We start from the raw sequence: 20,104 nt of genomic DNA, 5'->3' as shown, positions 1-20,104 counted from the left end.
AAATACAGTCTTCTCATAGCACTACTACACTACCTCTAAAAATAATGCTACAAGTAACAAATTTTGTTCAACTGTGGTATTGCACACAGGGCATAGGAGAGAAATAAGCTTTAGTAGTTGACAGTAGAAGCAATTCAGGTGTACTGACAAATGAGAAAGATATGAGCATTAGAAAGCCCAGTCTGAAAACCTCTCAACTATTTATTATCTACATGTAAAATTGTGGCATACATAGCTGTAACCACTTCATCCATCAAATTATCGAACACACAGCAGGATATAAGGGAACTATGGCATGTCCAGTCATGTGAGTGACTGCAGTCAACTCTACCAAGAATGCTTTACTTTTAGCACTGAGCAGAGCACAGAGTGCTCTCCTCAAGGGGTAACTTGTTCTACAAGTTGTCTATAGCCCCAATTGAAAATTACAGGAAACAAGCTTCATAACCCTCTTTGTGAACAGTTGTGCAGGATGTGGTGCCAGAGTATGTCCCACTCACTACCAGCTTAACCGAATTTTTAAAGTGCTGAATTAACTTTATGTTGCTCCTTATGGAACTGGGGCATAGCAACTCAAACTAGATGAGACAGAGATGTAGCTGCTTGCCATGGTAAGGCATGTTCCAAATCCCCTTGACAATGAAACGGATTTGGGCCTACTGGTTCTGGGAATTTAATCTATTTAAGCAAAGTCCAAAAGAAATAGGCAGGGCCCTGCGAGCACTAATGTGGCTGCTCTGACTAGCCTTACCTCTGCTCACCATCATGAACCTTGTGAAGCACAGGCTGAGATCTTGTGTTAGGAGGCTTAGTAGAAAAAACTACAGTAGAATACAGGAACAGAGATAGCCAGCAGGGCCTTCATTAAAAATGTCAAGGCTCTCACATGAAAGGGCCAAAGCTGGCAAAGCTGAACTAAATTTCTTTAACAAGGCAGAGATAACTTTTACTTTTGGACTCTCTGGTAGCCTGAGTAAATACCTTTTAGTTACCTAGGCAATTGTCATTACTTAAGATCTGGACAAAGAAATAACTGTTGTAATAAAATACTTTTTCTTCAAGGTATAAGAATACAGACTGGACAAGAACAGGTTAATTTCTTTAAGATATGATCAGTGATGGTTATCTTGTCTCAAAAATTTTTCAAGACTGGTTTGTCATCGTTTCAGGTCTACTGAGCAAGGATGGACATAACTATAACTGTACCTGCTATAGCTCTGATGGAATTCATGTCCTCCAAGTACTCAGCCTTTCCCTCAGTAGGTACTGAAGAAACTTCACCACCTTTGTGCCAAAAGGGTCAGCTCACACTTTCATAAAAGTCTTTTTCTACCTTAAGAAAATACGTAATTCTGTTTCATGGAAGATGTAAAAATCTGTCTAGCAAGTTTTGGAGCAAACTCTCAAAGAGGCTGAGAAATAACAGCAAAAGCACTCTCAGAACTCAGCCATAAACAGGAACAAAGACAGCCCTTAAGAGCCCCTGGGGCTGCGGATCGCTCTTATGCTTGTTTGTAAAGGTTATACTTCTGGAGCTGTGGAGCTCAGCATGTCCATGTGAAACAAGAGGGCAATTGGCCTGTCACAAAAAAATAGGGCAAGTTTCATTTTGCTAAGGCACATTTTCATTTTATCACACCTGCTACACATTTGCTGTACTAGTTAGCAAACCATATAAATTGTCTCTTTCCTATTATTACTATGGGGAAAGTTAACTTTTTTCTCTAAAAAGTAGTCAGCATTAAGGAGATTGCAGAATTGCAACAAAAAACAATGAAAAATAAAGTGCCTAGGCAGTACATGCAGTAAAAAATACCTCTGTAATTTTCATTCTCAAGCGGTGATTCTCTGACTGCAATCCTTCTAGTCGAGATGTGCTGGCCTGATTGACGCTGGTGACTGATGTTGATGTTTTTGAATCTTCTTTCTTTTGATTTTGAGTGAACTGAAACCGTCTGTTCTGTGTGGCTGCATCTGGATTTGTTCGCAGTGTGATGAGCTGAAAGGTTGAAAAGCCTTAAGAAATCCTGTTTTATTTTTGCAGCTATTTATTTTGTATCTCAAAATACTGAAAGGCAAACCAAGAGCTCCTTTTTGACTTTCAAGTATAAAACTCTGGAAAGTGAGCTCTGCTTGCCATGTGCACTACTTGAGATGATTTCTGAATAACTTTATAGAATAGGTTGAATGAAAATGATTATGAGAAGGGAAGTGTTAAAAAAATTAGGAAAAAAACTCATTCAAAATATATTTATCTGTATTTTAAATATATTAAAATATATTTTAATATTCTATAAAATGTATTTTTCTCCTTCACTGACATGTTTATACTTTAAAAGAATATGTTCCTTCTTCAAGAAAAAAACAATCCACCAACCCCTTCCCTTCCCAAGTACAGTTCCATCTGAAATTTCTCCTTTCCTACTGTTACAAATAACACTCAAGCAGAGAGAGACATGAAGCAGGAGTATTAACAGAGAGAACTCATGGGAGATTGCACTCTGGAGATAACAGAAACTTAATTAGTTTTTAGTGACCCAAAATAAACCAAATCTGTTCAAACAAATTAAATAAGCCAGTTAAAAAAAAAAGTTAACCTTAAACGTATTTAATTTAAGCAAATGTAAGTAAAATTTAACACTCGGTGACAATGTGAAAATATCACCTCGACATGAGGAGAGAAAGCTACTGCTGTTTGGCAAGGGGGAGAGAGATTCTCAGATTACTCTGGAGAATACAAAATTTATGTTACTTGCCAAGCAGCATACATATATATTTGTATACAGACAAAGCTGAAGGAGCTCCCTGCCCTGAGAGGATAGACATGGAATCATAAATCCAGAGGTGTTGAATTATCTGAAAAGAGAGAACGGGCAATCATTCTGTATGTACAGCTCACCCAGATTTTGTGGTATAACTGCATTTCGGAATTGATTCCTCTTGTTTTAAAGAGCATGGCATTGTTCTGCAGCTCTGGTGGCATGAAGTAAGGCCCTCCCTTCTGATTGAGAGAGGTATGACTGCTTAGACTCTGAAGAATGTGGTCCCTGGCATGTATTTACAGACCAAGGCTGCAGATTGGGATGATGCTTGCAGATAATATACTTAATTTTTCAGGTGGTAAAGTAGATGGAGAAGGCTAAGGTGCTCTGTGTCTTCTTCACCTTAGTCTTTTCTGGTAAAACTTGCCCTCAGAAATTCCACACCTCAAAAGTAATTGAATACATCAAGTTCAGCCAGCCTGATAAATTGTATGCCTGAGGATTAAGGGAACTGGTCCATGTCATCATGAGGCCACTCTCAGTCTTTTGGAAGATGATGTTGATTTGGAGCAGTTTTTGAGGATTGGAAGAAAGAAAAGTCACAGCTGTGCTCAGGAGATGTGAGAGAAGAATTTGGGGAAATGCCTCCTTGCCACCTTCACCTGAAAGAAAATGCTGCCTGACCAACCTGACTTACAGCTTTCTTCAGTGAGATGTCTGGGCTGGTAGATGAGAGTAGAGAGTTATTTTTCTTGACTTAAGCAAAGATTTAACACTGTCTCCCAGAGCATCCTCATGGTTAAACTGACAAAATAGTGATTGGACAAGAGGCCACTGAAGTGGATTCAAATTAGGCTGAACTGACAGGCTCAGAGGATTGTGGTAGCCAGTCACTAGTGCTGTTCCTCAGTCTGGAAGGAAATGGGTCTGGGCCAACAAGAATCTCCTGAAGCTAGGCAAAGGGAAATACTAAGTCCTGCTCTTGAGGAGAAATAAACCCCAAGCACCTACCCAAACAGCATGAGGGGTGTTTGCCTGGAAAGTAGTTTTCCAGTAAAGGCAATGGGAATTGTGGTGGAACATAAGCCAACACTACCCTGGGCCAACGGAGGTGATCCTTCCTTTCTACTCGGCCTGGCAAGAGCACACCTGGGATGTTGTGTCCAAGTTTGGAGTCCCCAGAGCAAGAGAGAGATAGGTGTAGTAAAGAAAGCCCAGAGAAGGGCCACAAAGGTGCTGAAGATGATCACAGCCCTTAGGATAGAAGTAGAGACTGATTATTTAGCCTTGAGATGGAAGACATTGGGGGGTGACATTATTCATGTGTATCCAATATATGATGGAAGAGAGTAAGGAGGATGGAGCCAGACTCTTCTCAATGATGTCCAGTGAAAGGGAGGGGGACACAAGCTGAAAAACCAGAATTTTCACTTAAACATCAGAAAAACTTTTCCTATTGTGAGTGTGGTCAAATGCTGGTAGAGATACTCAGAGGAGTTGGGAAGTATTCCTCTGGAGATAACCAAGAGCCAACTGCTTAAGGCCCTGGGTATCTTGCTGTAGCTGAGCCTTCTCAGAAGGAAGTGTCTTCAGTCTCACAATTCCTTGTTTCAAATTAGGCTGGTTGTAATGACTGCTGTGTCTAAGTCCCAGACAAAAAAACTACATGAAAATAAAGTTAAAGGTGAAAAATGTTAATTACAAAGCTTCTGAAAGCAGCAGGCCGAAGTGTTAAAAGTTCTGCAATTTGATGTGGTCTAAGTTCAAACTGAATATAAGATAGAAGTACTGCCTCTGAATCATCTTCACCTGGGATTTTACAGCTAAAGATTGCATGTTTTGAAACAGGGACATGCTGTAATGAATTCATTCACATGGTGTGGATTAGATTGAAAAGTCCATGAGAAATATTGTTGGCTCATGCGGTACAAAGAATGGGGTTAGATGAGCTTTTAAATTTTTTTTTCTGACCATAAAGTCAGTGGAGCTTATATCTTTCTGTCTTACATCTGTGCAGTTTCAATTTTCACAAACGGTCAACGTTGAGTATCCACAGAGCCAGTTCCAAATAGGCATCAAATGCTACCAACACAGAAGATGAATGTTTTAATCCCTAGAATTGGTTTTGCCTTGCTGCTCTGAAGGAAACTGGATAAGAATTAGTGTGTTAATGCCATTGCAGCCAGAAATGGTATGCAATTGCTGGGTGACTACAAGTGAGCTCAGTGTTCTGTCTCAAAATGGATGGAGTAGAAAAAATGAAAGGACATGGAAGCTTCATAAATATGGATAAGCTTGTGACAATTACTTCATGAAGAGACAATGCATATTAGGATTTCTTCTTTTAAAGAAGTGAAGAATATGCTGAAAAGTACTATAGATATCTTGGTCCTTAAAAAGGTAATTAGACATAGCTGTTAATTTCTAGCAGGAAAAATACGTATAATACATGTTTGAATTCTGCAGATAACTTCTACAAGATATGCTTGATTGTGGAAATCTACAATAGTTGTAACAATATTTGGAAAGTTTTTGATCAGATAACAAGAATGTCTGCAGTTAATGCAGTATAACGATGCAGTATAATGCTATCAACATTTGTACCTTTAAACCGAAAGGGTAATGAGCATTTTTTCCCCTGATCTGTCTCACTCTGCTATGGGATTTTCCTCATGTTTTTTTCTAGGGCACTTGCTACTGAACAAAATAGCAGTGGACGAAATGGACATTTAACTGGAGAAGTATAGTAATTGCTGTGTTATAAGTAAATAAGATTAGTAGAGCTGACAAGAAGGAAGGGGAAAATGTCATGTTTCATTCCCTAGTGTGTCTACATCATTGAGTAGTTGCCTATTCAGATTCATAAAAAAGCTGTGGAGTAAAATTGAATTTCAGCACTGTTGACCCAGGAGACTGCTGAAGATTAGTTAAAAGGAATGCACTTTACTCGGTATAGCAGAGAAGTAGTGGCACTCACCTGGCTCAGAACCACATTACTGCTTGCATCTGTCTGGTCAGTTTAATAAATGAGAAAGTGCAGTCGTCCAGGTCTTCATTATCATCCCCTGTGCCTGATGAGCAACAGGCTTTAGTATTCACCAACAATCCTCCTGTGTCACTAAGATTGTACTAATTTACGACACACTTGATTAAGGGGAGAGATTTGGTGCCTGTCTCACACTGACATCTTACCTACATGTACAAACTAGGTAGTGCTGGATATAATTGTCTGTGGGGTCCAGACAAGCTATTGTGCAACCTGTGCTGGAGCAGGCTGAGGGGAGAGTGCTTGCCAGCCATCCTGCTGTGACTGTGGCACAGCACGGCGAGAGGTGATGTAGGACAATATATATGAGTGCTAGAAGAACTCTCCAGCTGTGAAAGCAGTCACATGGGCATTGGAAGTGCTGCATTCCAGCCCCTGCTTCAACATCTTTCTTTTGTACCTTATCCAGTGATGAATTTTATTGCTAAATAGCTAAGCATTTGGAAACCTGACACTATGTGAAAAGAATTTAAGTACTTCATGCTAGGAGGCTATGGTTCATGTTTGTATTTTGAGTAAAAAAGAACTGAGAGGAAAAATGAGGGTAGGGTAATTGGGGTTTAGAAGAAGATCAGAGGAAGGGGTTAAAAAAGGAATCAGAAAAGTCATTTCAGAGCCTGTGACAAGAGAAGAGAAGAGAAGGATGGGCAAAGGAGCATGAAAGCAAAGGGGCAAAGAGCATGGACAGCATTAATGATTCTCTTTGAAGAGAGTTCTGACATTCTGTAGAGGTATTTTTGGCACCAGAGTTTTAATATGCATTTTCATAGAGCTTACCCACTTAAATCTAGTGTGTTTCAAAGTACACTCTATTGCTGTGTTTGTGAATGTTCCCTCAATTTAGAACAAAGTTGTGATTCTTCCCTAAGATACAGAACAAAAATATGACTATACATGTCTGTATGGCTTTTTAATATTTGAGAAATGAATTGCAGAACTTGCAAAAACATCCTGTTTAGTCAGTCCTGGAGAACAAATTACTTTTCTTTTGTTTGCAGATCATAAATCAGCTTCTGTTGCTAGTCTGTGCCTCTAATTTCTTCCAGTGATTGCGCTTTGAGATAAGTTCATCAGCTTGTTTCTTTTGCACACACAGTTCTTGGCCCCCCAGTAGATGAGATGCCCCTAAGCACCAGAATCTACTGACTAAAATTTGCTCAATACATTGATTGAATATGGTCCAATAAAGAGCCACAAACTTCTTATAAATACTCACTTGAAAAATCTAAAAACAGATTTGAGAGGCAAAAAGACCTACATTTTGCCTTGCAAATGTTTCAGACATCCAACTGCATATGCATCTAATTTGGGGTAATAAGCTATGTTTACACAAGCCACTTAAAATGAACACAATTGAACATTTTACTTCAAAACATCAAATGCATTCCCTAGTACTTGAGGCTTTGCTAAAGTAAGTTTATGTAAAAATCAGTTTTCCCTTCATTCAAGATCTGTCTTATTCATGTCTAAAGCCTAACTCTACAAGGGAACTGATTAAGTTCCACCCTTCTGCAGGTAAGTATCTTCTCGATTCTTCCAACAAGGCACAATGAACCTGTCCTCAGAGCCCAAAAGAGCAAAAGGAAATGAAAGCACGTGCCTCCCAGTCTGTGCTTCACTTAGTCCTTTAATATACTCATTAACAAATATAACTTCAGTGTCAGCATTTGCAGCATACATACAGTTTTCCTCTGAGGTGCTGACAAAGCCTATTGTACCACCATAAACAAATACTTAGAGATTTAAACGCAATTTATCTCATATCATGCTAGTGAACTAAAAAAGATCTCACTATTTTGTAGGTATAGAAACAGAGATCTTGATTATCTTGCTTAGGGTATGTAAGAATCTTAGAATATCCTGGGAAGGGACCCATTGGGATCATTGAAGTCCAGCTCCTGGCCCTGCACAGGAACACCCCAAGAGTCACACAGAGTGCCGAGAGCATTGTCCAAATGCTTCTTGAATTCTGTCAGGCTGGTGCTGTGACCACTTCCCTGGGTATCCCTTTCCAGTGCCCAACTACCCTCTGGGTGAAGAACCTTTTCCTAGTATCCAACCTAAAACTCCCCAGGGACAGCATTATGCCATTCCTTTGGTAGCTGTAAATGGTCACCAAAGAGAAGAGAGAAAAGACAAAATGTGGCAGAGTAGACAACAGGACCTGTTCCCCCTGAATCTCCACTTATATTCCCACTCTTTCCAAAAATTTCCTGAAAGCTGGAAAGAGAGACTATTCCATTGAAACTACAGAAAACAACTTTTGTTTCCCCAGCCACAATTTCAGTAAAAATATAGACATTAGAAGCTGATGTATTCACACTTTCTCCAAAATGTCATGAAGATTTGTTTCTCCTTCAGGGTCCGGAGACAAGAGTTTATAGATGGGCTTGGTCAAGAATTCATACATATCTCCTGAACTTGAAAAGGTAATAAACACCTACATATTACATCATAATTACAAAACAGCAGGAAAAAAAATCCATATTCATGCAAAACAAATTCACCTACCTTAGGTACAAACACAAGGCAGAGAGTAATGGTGCTGCAGAATATTATGACTAAAGCAACGATGCAGAACTGCACATTGGGTTGGTCCCGAGTAAGGAATGAAACAGCAGCACCAATAATGCACATGATCCCCACGTTGTACACACTCATTCCGATATACTTGCTGTCATTCAAAGCAGGAATGCTGACATTCCGTGTCTCCCAGGCGAGGAAACACCCGAATAACTGAAATGGTAAAAGAAGGAGAAAACATGATAATTATAAGAGGAATTGGCTGTCATCCAGAAAAAGCACTTGTTTAAAACAGATGTGTTTTCCAACTTGACAACTATGGGTTATATTACAATTCAGAGATATACACCTACCTTTTGCTTAATATCTAATTACCTGTGGGATTTGTTTTGCTCACTAGGACAGATTCCCACTCTAACAAGAAAAATGTGAAACTTAAAATTAGTCCTGATTGAAACAAATTTCTCTAAATGGTATGGTTATCTTTATTTTATATTTTTAATAATTTTAAAGACAGTCCTTCTGTTTCTTTTCAAGGATTCCAGTAAAGATATAATGTGCATTGTTCTTTTAGCTATTTTTAGCAGCTGTTCTCAATATACTCTTATCAATCCAGCCATTCATTACATGATTATCACCTACATTAATAAGCAGCAGTGCCAAGATGTGTCCCATGAGAGATAAATATACAATGCAGAAAGTGTCACCCGAGTTGTTCAGATTACAATTATAATGTCTTTTATTATAGTGGGAGTTGGTAATGGCCTTTCAATTGCAGTTGTCGAATGATTTCTGGCATGAAACATTCTTGTGGCAATTTTTTGTTTGCTTTTTTCCTTCGGTGTATTTTTAAGCTTTAGCCCCTTTGTTATTTGCAAGATGCTTTTGCAATTCAGCAGGGGAAAGCCTTTAGTGGAAGGAAGCCATCTCCATCCCTCGAAATTTAATTAGATTTTTCTGCAACGTGAACTGCTGCAAACAATTATTTTCTTCCTCTTGCATTCCTCAGAGAAGTCCTGGCAATGCAGTAAAACCCTAAACGAACTCAAGATGTTGTAAATAGGTAACCCAGCCTACAGTCTAGGCAAAGCCCCGTAGGATTGTATGGTGCCTTGGGAAGCATGACAGAGAGCAGATGGTATTGGATGAAAGGAAAAGACAGAGAGAAGAACTATCACTAAGGTCCAAGGCATGGTTTCTATGTTTTCTAGCTTTTTTTCTGATCACAGTGCAGGGACAGACAAGAAGGAGAAAGAGCAAAGGTGCATTCCCATTGACCTTAGTAGCCTTCCTCCCAGACCATCACATTTGTCCACTGCCATATCATGAAGATAATATTCTCTTTCATATAACTTCAATTTATGTGCAATCCAGGAAATTGGAGGTCAATGATGATGCCATTTGGGGGATTAATTGCAGTTGTCTAGTATAATTTACCTTCTCTTTTTCTGGGTTTTTTTTTCCTATGGCAAATAACCTGGGCTAGAAGAACAGTGCTGCCAGACAAACAAAAGAGAGCAGGCAAGTGACAGAGTGATGTTTGTTCTACAGACTTGGGTTTCAACTGTAGTAACACCTGGACACCAGTAACTGCAAATTTCCTTGATTATTTGCTCAGTTTTTATCTCAAATAACAATGGCAGCAAAGCCAACCACTTGTGATTCAGCTATTTTGCACTCCCACAGGCACTTGCAGGCTGTAGCCACCTACCCACTCACCCAGGCACTTCCAATCAGGACTTGCTGCTGAACTGCCAGCCCTGCCCTCCCTGAGCTTGTCTGCTGGCTTATTTCATTCTCTTGCCTGCAGCACATGTCACCCTGCCACATGTTCATGCGCAGCGCTGGCTGGGAGGCTTTGGCAGATTAGGCATCTACTCTCAGCCCATGGAGTGTGGCAGGCTACAGGGGCTGCCCAGTCCAGGCACGGGATGTAGAATCACTTGCTCACCCACTTTCCAGTGCTGCCATCACTGCTGCAATCCCTGTCAAGATACACTGACACAGGTGGCCCTTCCCAGCAACAGCAGCAGTAGTTGCCCTGGCAATCCTTACCCAAGTCCTTTTCAGCAACATTCCCACCTTATTTCTCTACACACTACTTCAGGAGATGGTCCTCTCCTAGGGCACTCCATTGCCTCATTGTTGGAGTCCTGCCTCTTCAGTTTAACTCATCTCCTTTAGTAGGACTAGAGCCCACACCTCACTCTGGCCCATTGCCTCTTCTCCTCACCTTCCCAGCAGCCTAAGATTTGCAGGAAGAGCAGTAGTGGCTGCTGCAGGCAGAGCACAGCAAGGGGATGCTCTTAAGGGGTCTGTAGACAGCTACCTGGGTCAGCAAGGGGTCTTGGCCATTCAGGGAGGGCAGCCGAGGTGTGTGAGCCCATTATCAGGCTTTGTGCCAGAGCAACAGCTCATCCTCTGATACATTTTCAGAGCCCTTCTGCTAAACAAGGCAGTACCTCCAATAGGGAAGGGTGCAGGCAGCACTCCTTTGCTGTTGGGTCTGGCATGTGCACAGGCAGAGCAGGAATGTACAGACTCCATTACAGGCTCAGCAGAAGCAAATTGTCACTATAGTCACCTGGATGTGTTGGGGGGACATACAGTGGTGGTACCTTTTTTTAGGGTACACACCTGTTCCTTCCAGACACCCCATCATCTCAGGGGTTGCCTGTTGTCCACTCCCTGCACTCTTGGTGCTGCACAGCTCAGTTCTGTTGAAAATTTACATTTTGCCAGTCCATGAACTGACAAACAGGCTGGTCTGGGCCTGTTTTGAGGGGTAGAAGGAATCCTTGTCTGTATTTCTGCATCGCATTTTTAAAGGCATGAGACCCTGATTAACGATGGAGAAGATTTCTATCTTCTCCGACTATGATTAATTATTAATGAGATTTTTAGGGCTGTAGGTCATCCCTCACTCTCGTCCACTTCCCCCAGTATGAACAGATTCCATTCCAAAAGAATTATTCTGGGAATACAGCCAACATACTTACATGAGCACTTATTACAAATAATGGGGATGAATTTATAGCTGAGGTGGTTATAAAATGATCTAAAATATCAATTATAATGGAAAAAAGATCGTTTGGAGTGTTGTGGTGGTTAAAGTTTGGCCCATTCTCATTTATAATTGAGAACAGCATGGGAAACTGTTAAATATCTTTCAGATGAAAGGAAGATATGTACTTATTTATACAATAACTAAAGAAAGGGAGAGACTCTTCCAGCAAGTGGGTTTCCCCAGAATTAAGCACTGTAAATCTGAGAGCATTTTTTTAAATTTTTGTTAGCATTTGGGGTAAAATGCTTGCCTCAGGAAGAGAGATCTCCTTTTCTAGAAGTCACAGCTCATCTCTGAGACTCAAACATGGATAAAAGCTGAGAGTTTTCTGCATCCTGCTGCCAGTGCAGTGGTGATTGCAGAGGTGCTCCTTGTTTGCCTGGTACAGATGCCTGCAGGGCTCCATGGGGTTGGTAAGGTTTCTCCTCTGAGATAAAGACTTCCTGAGGGAACACGATGCTTTGGTTTCCCTCCATCTGCCCTTCTTATTTTCCTCCTTCCTGAGGCTCAGACAATATGCACACATGAAAGATTCAGTTTTATGACAGTAAAAATTCTGTAAATCCCTTGGTAAAATCCTGTAAAATGTCTCAGTTGAGGAATGGGGTGCAGATATTGCTAGTGAAGGGTCCAGATTTCTGTGATTCCTTGACAACTTTCGAATATGAAACTTGGGAGCTACAGTTAAAAACACAGACTCATAGTACCTAGTTCAGCTCCTCTTTACTCCTGGTACCTAAACTTTAAACATTCATCTTCCCCAGATAAGAAAATTACATTTCAAATTATGCTTGGGGGCCCCTAATTCTGGAGACTGCTGTGGAATTTAAGGACTATTTGATATTTAAGACTGCCTGCCGGGATTTGCAATGCAGCTGTCTTTCCTCCTCCAGGGCTCAAGCTGGTAAAGGCTTCTCAGACTGTCTACTGGCTTGGGCCCCACACAGAATACAGCAGCAGCCATCTTCATTCAAGACATTGATGCTGGTGATGACCATTGTGTAGCTTCATGTTTGGAGGACACGGCGCAATTCTAAGTTTTGCCTGAGATGTGCTCCCTAACTCCAGAGCATAGTCTGGCTCCAGAAGGAGCACCTGAACTTCTTTCAGAGCTGTCGAATTTTATGTAATGAGAAAGTGACTGTCTTAATTAATTGGGCACTTGCATGGGATGTTAGTTCTGATCTCTGCTGAGAATTTTGATTAACCAGTCTTTAGAGAAGGCATGCATGAATACGCATTGGGATGGAGGCAGGCAGCTCTTAGCAGTGCTAATGTGCTGGATTTGGAGAGGTGTAGGACACATCTGTCCCCACTGTTTTATACCAGCTCACTTAGGCAGCTCCTTGCGGGCAGTTACAATTCCCATCCCGAGGCTTCTGATGGACCCCACGCATCTCCAAATAACTCGGGGCTACATGTTCTCCTATAGGAAACAGTTGTATAAAATTTAAGGACACAGCCTACTAACAAGTCTAATGGACTAATTTTAGTCTTTTTTGGATCTCGACCAATGACACTGTGAATGCAGCTAGGAACTGCAGTATAGTTCCTACACTGTCAGTCATGAACGTAAAGCCTTCTTCAATTTTGGTGGTCTAATAAATACACACATCTTCTTGATGTATAAAGTGCCATAAAATATTGGTTTGGATTTTCTCAGAAGATATGGGCAGCTGTACAAGCAGGGTTGGTTTGTTTTGCGTTTTGTTTGAGGGTAGGCAGCTTCCATTTGACACTGATTTAGAGTGTCTTTGCAACTGTTGGTATGGTAGGTTTAGGTTGTGTTGTCAGTGCACCCAAAAAGGCTGTGAGAAAACCACTGCATACATTGGGAAAAACAGTGTCTGAAGACAACAGGATTGTATCACTGTGATTAAAGATAGAATAGTGGTCACTAGGAGAAATCTGTATTATCATGTTAGAAGCATAACAGGTGTATGGAGAATATAATACTTGTGTTTTCAGAGTTTTGCAGGCAAACTTTAATTTTAAAGAAACTTATACTGACCAAATTTTGATAGCTGTTTGTAGCTGAAGTATTGGAAAACATTTAACACTTTTTTTTAAAACTCTACCAGCTAGTTAATTTTAAATCTTATTCATGAGAATTACTGCTAAACACAGTAACAATTTCTTAGATCCACAACATAAATAGATACAACCAAGTGCCTAATTTGCTACTGGATTGCACAGACTGTCACATGACAGGAAGGAAATTATTTATTCACCTCCATGGTACTGCCTTTAAACCATTTTTTATATGTTTCATTTCAAAGTCATGTCAGCTTAGGTTAGGAAAGAAAGATAAAGAAACTTAGGAAAGAAAGATAAAGAAACTTATACTGAAGATATCTGAGAAGAGCAAAGAAATACCAGAGGAAAAATCTCCAATCTTGTCAGAAGTCATGCTTGCCAATAACTAGGGAGGGAATATGGTTTTGGAAAGATTATATATTGGACCAGGCTGCAGCTTTGCAGCTAGTTGCTGTATTGTAGTAGCACTGACCCTGCTCACTTGTGGATTGTAGCCCTGCTCTGCCATATAAAAAAATAAAATGAAGCCTTTTCTTTAAAGATTTAACATTGGGAGATTTTAGTTTGTTTTGGTTTTGTTTTTTTCTAGCTAGATTAGTGTGAGATTTCCCCTCCTGGCCACCTTAAACCAAGGCAGTTCTGGACTCTGGCCTGTAAAGACCTTTCAGCCTGGAGTACCTGTGAAGCTTGACTTGTGTGTTGTTTACTCAGGTTCATTCATTAAATCCAGATCATCACAGACATAGGCACATTTTTATTTCAGTGAAATGGCTGCAGATATTTTTCAATGAGGTTTCTCAGAACTTAAAAAAAAAAAAAAAAAAGGATTTTTGGTTTTCATGTTTTCACTGGAGAATTGTGCAGTAAAAATACTGAGATATTTTTATGCATATAAAAATAAGATGCATATAAAAGTGACCTTTTTTTTTTTTTTTAATTAGCAGTACAATAAGTAAGGTTAGAAAACTGAAAGACAAACTTTGCCCTTGTAGGTCTCTTACCTTCACAGTCAGTACAATCTGATGTTAAACCATTGCTCACTCCCCTGATCTGAGTCAGCTGTGTATTTAGTTCATTTTCACAGAGCTGCTCTGGAAGCTTAATATTTCTATTGAGCATTAGGACAAGAGCTAAATATTATTTTTAATTGCAAGATATGATATTCAGCTACTCAGCCGAAGGACTTTCTTCTTGGCAAAATCCTTTATTCCCAGTGCAGGACAGAAAGGCAGCGGTACAAAGCTACAAACACTAACAGGCATCCAGATTTCACTTTATACTCCAGCCTCCCAAATCAACAGGTCAATAAAATATTTTCCCCTCTTTCCATTGAGACTATATTTGGCTTTTTTCCATGAAAATTCTGCTTAGTCATGAAACACATTCTAGTAACTAAGTTTAAACAAATACACAACGGGTCATTAGCAAATATCCATTTGGAATAGCATTATATTGTCTCTGGCATAAGATTACCACAATCACAGCTCTGTAAAGAGGTGAAGCACCTCTGCTAAAAACCAGTGTGTGCTACAGTTTAAATCTATTTCTGCTGTGCAAAAATTGATGCCAAGAGACATGTAAGGGAATACTGCACTATTTGCAACATTTCAAAAATATATTTGAAGTTTCCTTATGGTCATATTAGGGAAAAATTTATCCAACAAAACCATATGGAAATGTGGTTTTGGATGCTAAAATACTGTCCATGTTTTATAAAAGATATAATAAATATCTGGTACCACTATAAACTACTTTCCCCCACTGCAAAACTTAACTACCTTCCTCTCTGATCACTGCAAGATGGGACAGATGGGTTGGTGCTAAACCCACCATATATATGAGTTGGAATCATGCAAGTTAATTGACAAAGAGGCAGTTCCTTCTTCTGAGTACTCTTTTTGATCATGAAGGGAATTAGGAAAGAATGCAAGTATATGTGTTAAAAATCAAAGGTATTATCAGAAAACAATTGGGAATTTTAACCTAATCTGAAAACTATTCATTTTTTCTACACGTCAAATTGATTAATTTGATAAATGAATGAATTAATAATATGGTTGATATAGTCTCATAAGATAATTGGGAGGGACTTGAGGAAATCATGTAGTGCAACCTCCTGCTCAAAAAGCAGGCTCAGATGTGAGTTCAGTCCAGGCAGTTCATAATTTTATCCAGTCTGGTTTTGTAACCTTTTTAGGACAAAAGCTGGTCAGACTCTCTGGGTGACTGCTCCACTGCTTCCCTTTCCTCAGTGACAGAAAAAAAAAAAAAAAAAAAATTTCTTTACATCCTTCATTGAGTAAATATAAAATAATAGTAAAATAATAAAAGGAGTAGCACATGTTGCACACCACAGCTGTACGGTTCATATGCAGCTCCTGGGCTTGACACACACAGAGGGCTTAAGCACCTGAAGTAGCAGAGAGAAGCTACATCCAACATCCAGCAAGGACAGCCAGACCATCCCTCAGTACCATCTGTAGGTATCTAAATGCTGTCAGTGACCAAATTTTCTGCTGGATATTTGCTAACTGGTGACTGGTTGTCACACAACAAGCATCTGCTTCCCCTCCTGCCTGTAGGGGCAAGAGCACAAAGTCCTGACTGAAGAGTGGGCTTCTGGCCATGACTGGAACTCAAGCTCTAAACCATGGTACCTAACTCCTTTTTTTAAAATCTACTCCCAAGTGCATAAAAAAAAATGGAAAAGTAATGTTTATGAATTAGCCAACAAAGCAAAAGAAACCATTGGAGAAGGGGGAAGGGGAAGCAACAGGGATATTTACAAACAGCAACTGAAAGATGTTTGGGTATGTGCTGTGAATGACCTGTCCTAAGCTTCACATGTGTAAAAAAGCTATTACCTTAAAAATTATTTTGGTTGTTGTGGAATGTAAAATAAACAGGCAGTAAAATGGCCAAAGACTAGACAGAATGTAACAAAAATTAAAAAGAGGAAATTCATAACAATGATTATGAATTAAAGATCTAAAATAGAGATAGAGGAAAGGTAAGTTAAATGTATGGTAGTAAATGAATGGCTAGCAGCATTAACAGAATTTATAAGGATTTATAAAAATGTAAGTTGAGAAAAATGAATTGTAATAATGATTAATTCCTTGGAAGATGAAAAATTCAATAGCAATGGTACACCATAAGATTGCTTAACAAGGGATTTTGCCCTATATTTACATAGAGATGGAACAGTCCATTCACATCTTGCCAAAACAGTGAAGTGCAGCTTATTCCAGAAGTAAGAGACCTCTTGAAAACTCTGTCAAGACAAGCTGTTTTAATCACAGAGATCCTGTAATTTACATGCAGGAGTTTTAAGAATTGATTTAGAAGTTGTCTGGACTACTGGGTTTAATTTGATATTTATATATAGCAAAGATTTGTTGGATATTTGTTGATATTTATTGGAATTCTGGCAAAGCTCCACTTAAGATGCAAAGAGGCCATATGGGAAAAGAGAAAGTGGAACACCCCCAGTGATTACAGAGCTATTACTGTAATTTCTCTCCTAAGCAAATTAATGAAATGGCTGACACATGAACTCATCCAGTAAGTGGGGAACAAAAAAAAAAAAAGGATAGAAATATAATTCAACATGCTATTATTTTGCAAGACTGAATAAAGGCAATTACATTCATGCAGATTATGTAGATTTCTCAGTAGTAGATTTCTCAGTGCACAGTATCATTATTTAAATACTGAATGCTATAAAATCAATACAACAAATTTAAACTGATTGAAATCTATGTGATAAATCTCAACGTAGCTATTAAAGAAAAGTTACTGAAAAAAAAGGATAGTTTTTAAAAAAATTCTAACTTAAGCTGTCCCATACATGTACATGGGCTTGGAGGAGACTATAATAACATGGCTGAAAATGATGCAAAGGAAGCAAAGGCGAAGAATGGTAGACAACTCACAGCAAGATTTTTAGAAAAATCCCAGAACTTTGGCCAAATGCAAGAAAATTTTCCTAGAAATAAAGACATCAGGCCATTTTAGAGAAAGAGGGATAACATATAAGCAAGAGCCAACAAAGTTCAAGGTTTGGAATAAGACAAATTCAGCTTAGCAATTAGAGAGCCTTAGGAAGCAGAGGATTCTTTCAGTCTTGAAATTAATATTGAACATTATCCCAAGGATATGTATTAGTTGAATTAATGTTTTCTTTGGCTTCATAAATCAATTACAGAATTGTGTTGTGCAGTATATCAACTATAGTGGAATGCCGGAAAATGAATCATTAGAAGAAAATAAATTTCTTATTCTTATGGACTTTTATCAAGTTGCATGGTGCATATGCTTTTTTTTTTTCCTATCTCAGTCATGAGATACTGATAACCATACCGATATTTTCATTCTTGGCATTCTTGGCATTCTTAGCTAAGGATGATCTGTTAAAAATGGTGTATGGGAAGTGGTCAATATTATTGGTTATGGCTTAAAACCCCCTCAATTAACACGGGGAAAAAGTAGAATTTCATACAGAGAGCAACAGTCAAGCTCAAAATATAGTTTTGCCTCAAAAGCCTGTTTCTCAGTAGCTGAATAACAGGTATCTGTAATAACATGTCAGGGACACAATGAAACTTCCAACATATGTACACCTTGAATCTAATGTTAACTTAAAGCATTATCAGGAAGAGAGGGATCAAACAGTAGACAAGACTAATGTGTGTGTGACTAATAAGCAAAGCATTCTAAGAGTCCAGTCTGGTATTGTTCTGGCTGAGATGAGAAAAATAATTCATACCCCTCAGAAAAATGTTAGTGCGCTCCCTAATAACGCATCACCAGCAAGGTAAAGATGGTGTGTTTTCTGTCATCCTTTGGAATATATGAAATAAAGGTGCTTTTCAATGTGTGCCTCATCAAAAATCAAAATACTGCAACTGACTAGTTGAGGTGCAACTGATCCAGAATATTCTCAATCTCAGAAGTCTTTTTCAGCCTAACTGATTCTGTTATTCTGCAATGGTCAACATGTACACATAGACAGACCTTGAACTTGTCTGCAGCCTTTTAGGAGCTGAACTTGAGAAGGGAGAAAACACTGAATCCTCTAAGTATGGAGCAACTGGAGAAGACTAATACACTGTTCATTAAGAAAATTAATAAAGTGGTAAAGGCAAAATGTAGGATGGTCATTTTCCTGTTATTCTCTAGTCATGAGTCCTGAGGAATCTGAATCTAATAACTGAGAAGCCTTCATGAAGTAAGTAAGGATTTCCTCACATCCCTTCAGAGGCAATTGAAGAATTGTGAATCTGATTTTTAAAGTTTGCTTACTTTAATTTAGAGGGAACCAATGTATCCTGTCATGTAATGCCTTCCCTTATTTTGCCATACCTTGCCTTCCCTTCTGTGCTCTGCCCTACCCTGAGTGATTTATTCACTGCATCAGTTCATTTAAGACATCAGAATGGACAGTATTGCTTTTACTCCAAGACAAAAAAGAAAAGAACTTTTTTAGGTTAACCCCATTTTTTGTATTCCTATTTTGAGACAAGAGGTCACGGTAAACCATTTTGGCCTGAGTAAAGCCATTTTACCTTAAATATTGCATTGTACTGTAATAAGCAATACTAGCTCTTTAGTATATAGCATGTTAAATTAGATCTATGTTTTATTATTACAAATCACAGAATTTTGTACTAGCTAAACCTTTATAAAATGATACAGTAACATGAGAGGTTCTGTTTTTTGTTCTGAAGGCAAAGTATGTGTGGTGTACAGAATGTTTTTGGTGATGAGATAAAATGCATCAATTCTGTTGTCCTCATATCACTCATTCACTCATCATAGCAATTATTTAAATGATTCAGATGAGTATCTTCCTTTTTAATATGTAGCGATTTGTGTGTTAAGAGGGCACTGGAGTAATAAAAAGTGTGTATTTCACTGGTGGTTATGAAAAGCTGTGTGTCTGAAATTAGTGAGTAATGGCATACATAAAATAAATAAGACATTAGTACCACTTAGGCTGAATGTTATAGATATGCCACAAACCAAGAAATTCAATAGTGAATTGGGTGTTTTACATATGCATATATCCACATATATGCACATATTATTGTCTAATAATGTAATGGCATTTGCAAAATAAGCTTGCAAGTGACACTTACAGACTTAAAGACAGTCACATATCTTATAGAACATAGTCCAACATACATGCTCACAAATCAATATACAGCAAAGAGCTAGTGAGAACCAAAGCAGTCTGACTACTGTCTAACACTACTCAAACTTGAAACTTCAAAGAAAGTTGCCTGAGAATGTATATTTAAAATATTTTTACTGAAAACATTGATGAAGTTATTTAAAAAACCAAAGAAACCCTACCATTTGTTTGAATCTTACTGTGGCCCCAGTGCTGGTCAATGTCATGGCTCCCAACTTGCAGCATCCTTCAGGACACAAATCCCTCAATGCTGCACTACATGCCAAGGTTGATGTGCACCCAGAGCCACCCAGAGCTGACCAGTCAGACATGCTGAGGTGTGGAATCTCTCCTGATTCCTGATCCCTTTGGAGGGAGCAAGTATGTCCTAGGTCCTAATTTCACAGCCTGCTTGGACATTCTCTGTCTGAAAAAGAGCCATCTACTCCTTTCCCTTTCCCTTTCCCTTTCCCTTTCCCTTTCCCTTTCCCTTT

General features: G+C 39.0%; 1 protein-coding gene across 2 annotated transcripts in view; it reads right to left on the bottom strand.

Moving 5' to 3' along the window:
• GABBR2 (gamma-aminobutyric acid type B receptor subunit 2) overlaps positions 1–20,104 on the bottom strand; it is a 469,861-nt gene that overhangs the window by 18,901 nt on the left and 430,856 nt on the right. For both annotated transcript variants that reach the window (XM_042048675.1, XM_042048676.1), the window contains exons 15-16: positions 8,320–8,544; positions 1,817–1,999 (exon numbers count right to left, since the gene is read on the bottom strand). In XM_042048675.1, the coding sequence (XP_041904609.1) occupies positions 1,817–1,999; positions 8,320–8,544 (408 nt within the window). The remainder of the gene's footprint in view (positions 1–1,816; positions 2,000–8,319; positions 8,545–20,104) is intronic.

Source organism: Corvus kubaryi, unplaced genomic scaffold (assembly GCF_017639235.1).
Source record: "Corvus kubaryi isolate FWS band 111438036 unplaced genomic scaffold, C.kubaryi_AGA036_p1.0 68, whole genome shotgun sequence".
NCBI lineage: Eukaryota > Metazoa > Chordata > Aves > Passeriformes > Corvidae > Corvus > Corvus kubaryi.
This window is presented reverse-complemented; position numbering and strand designations above follow the sequence as displayed.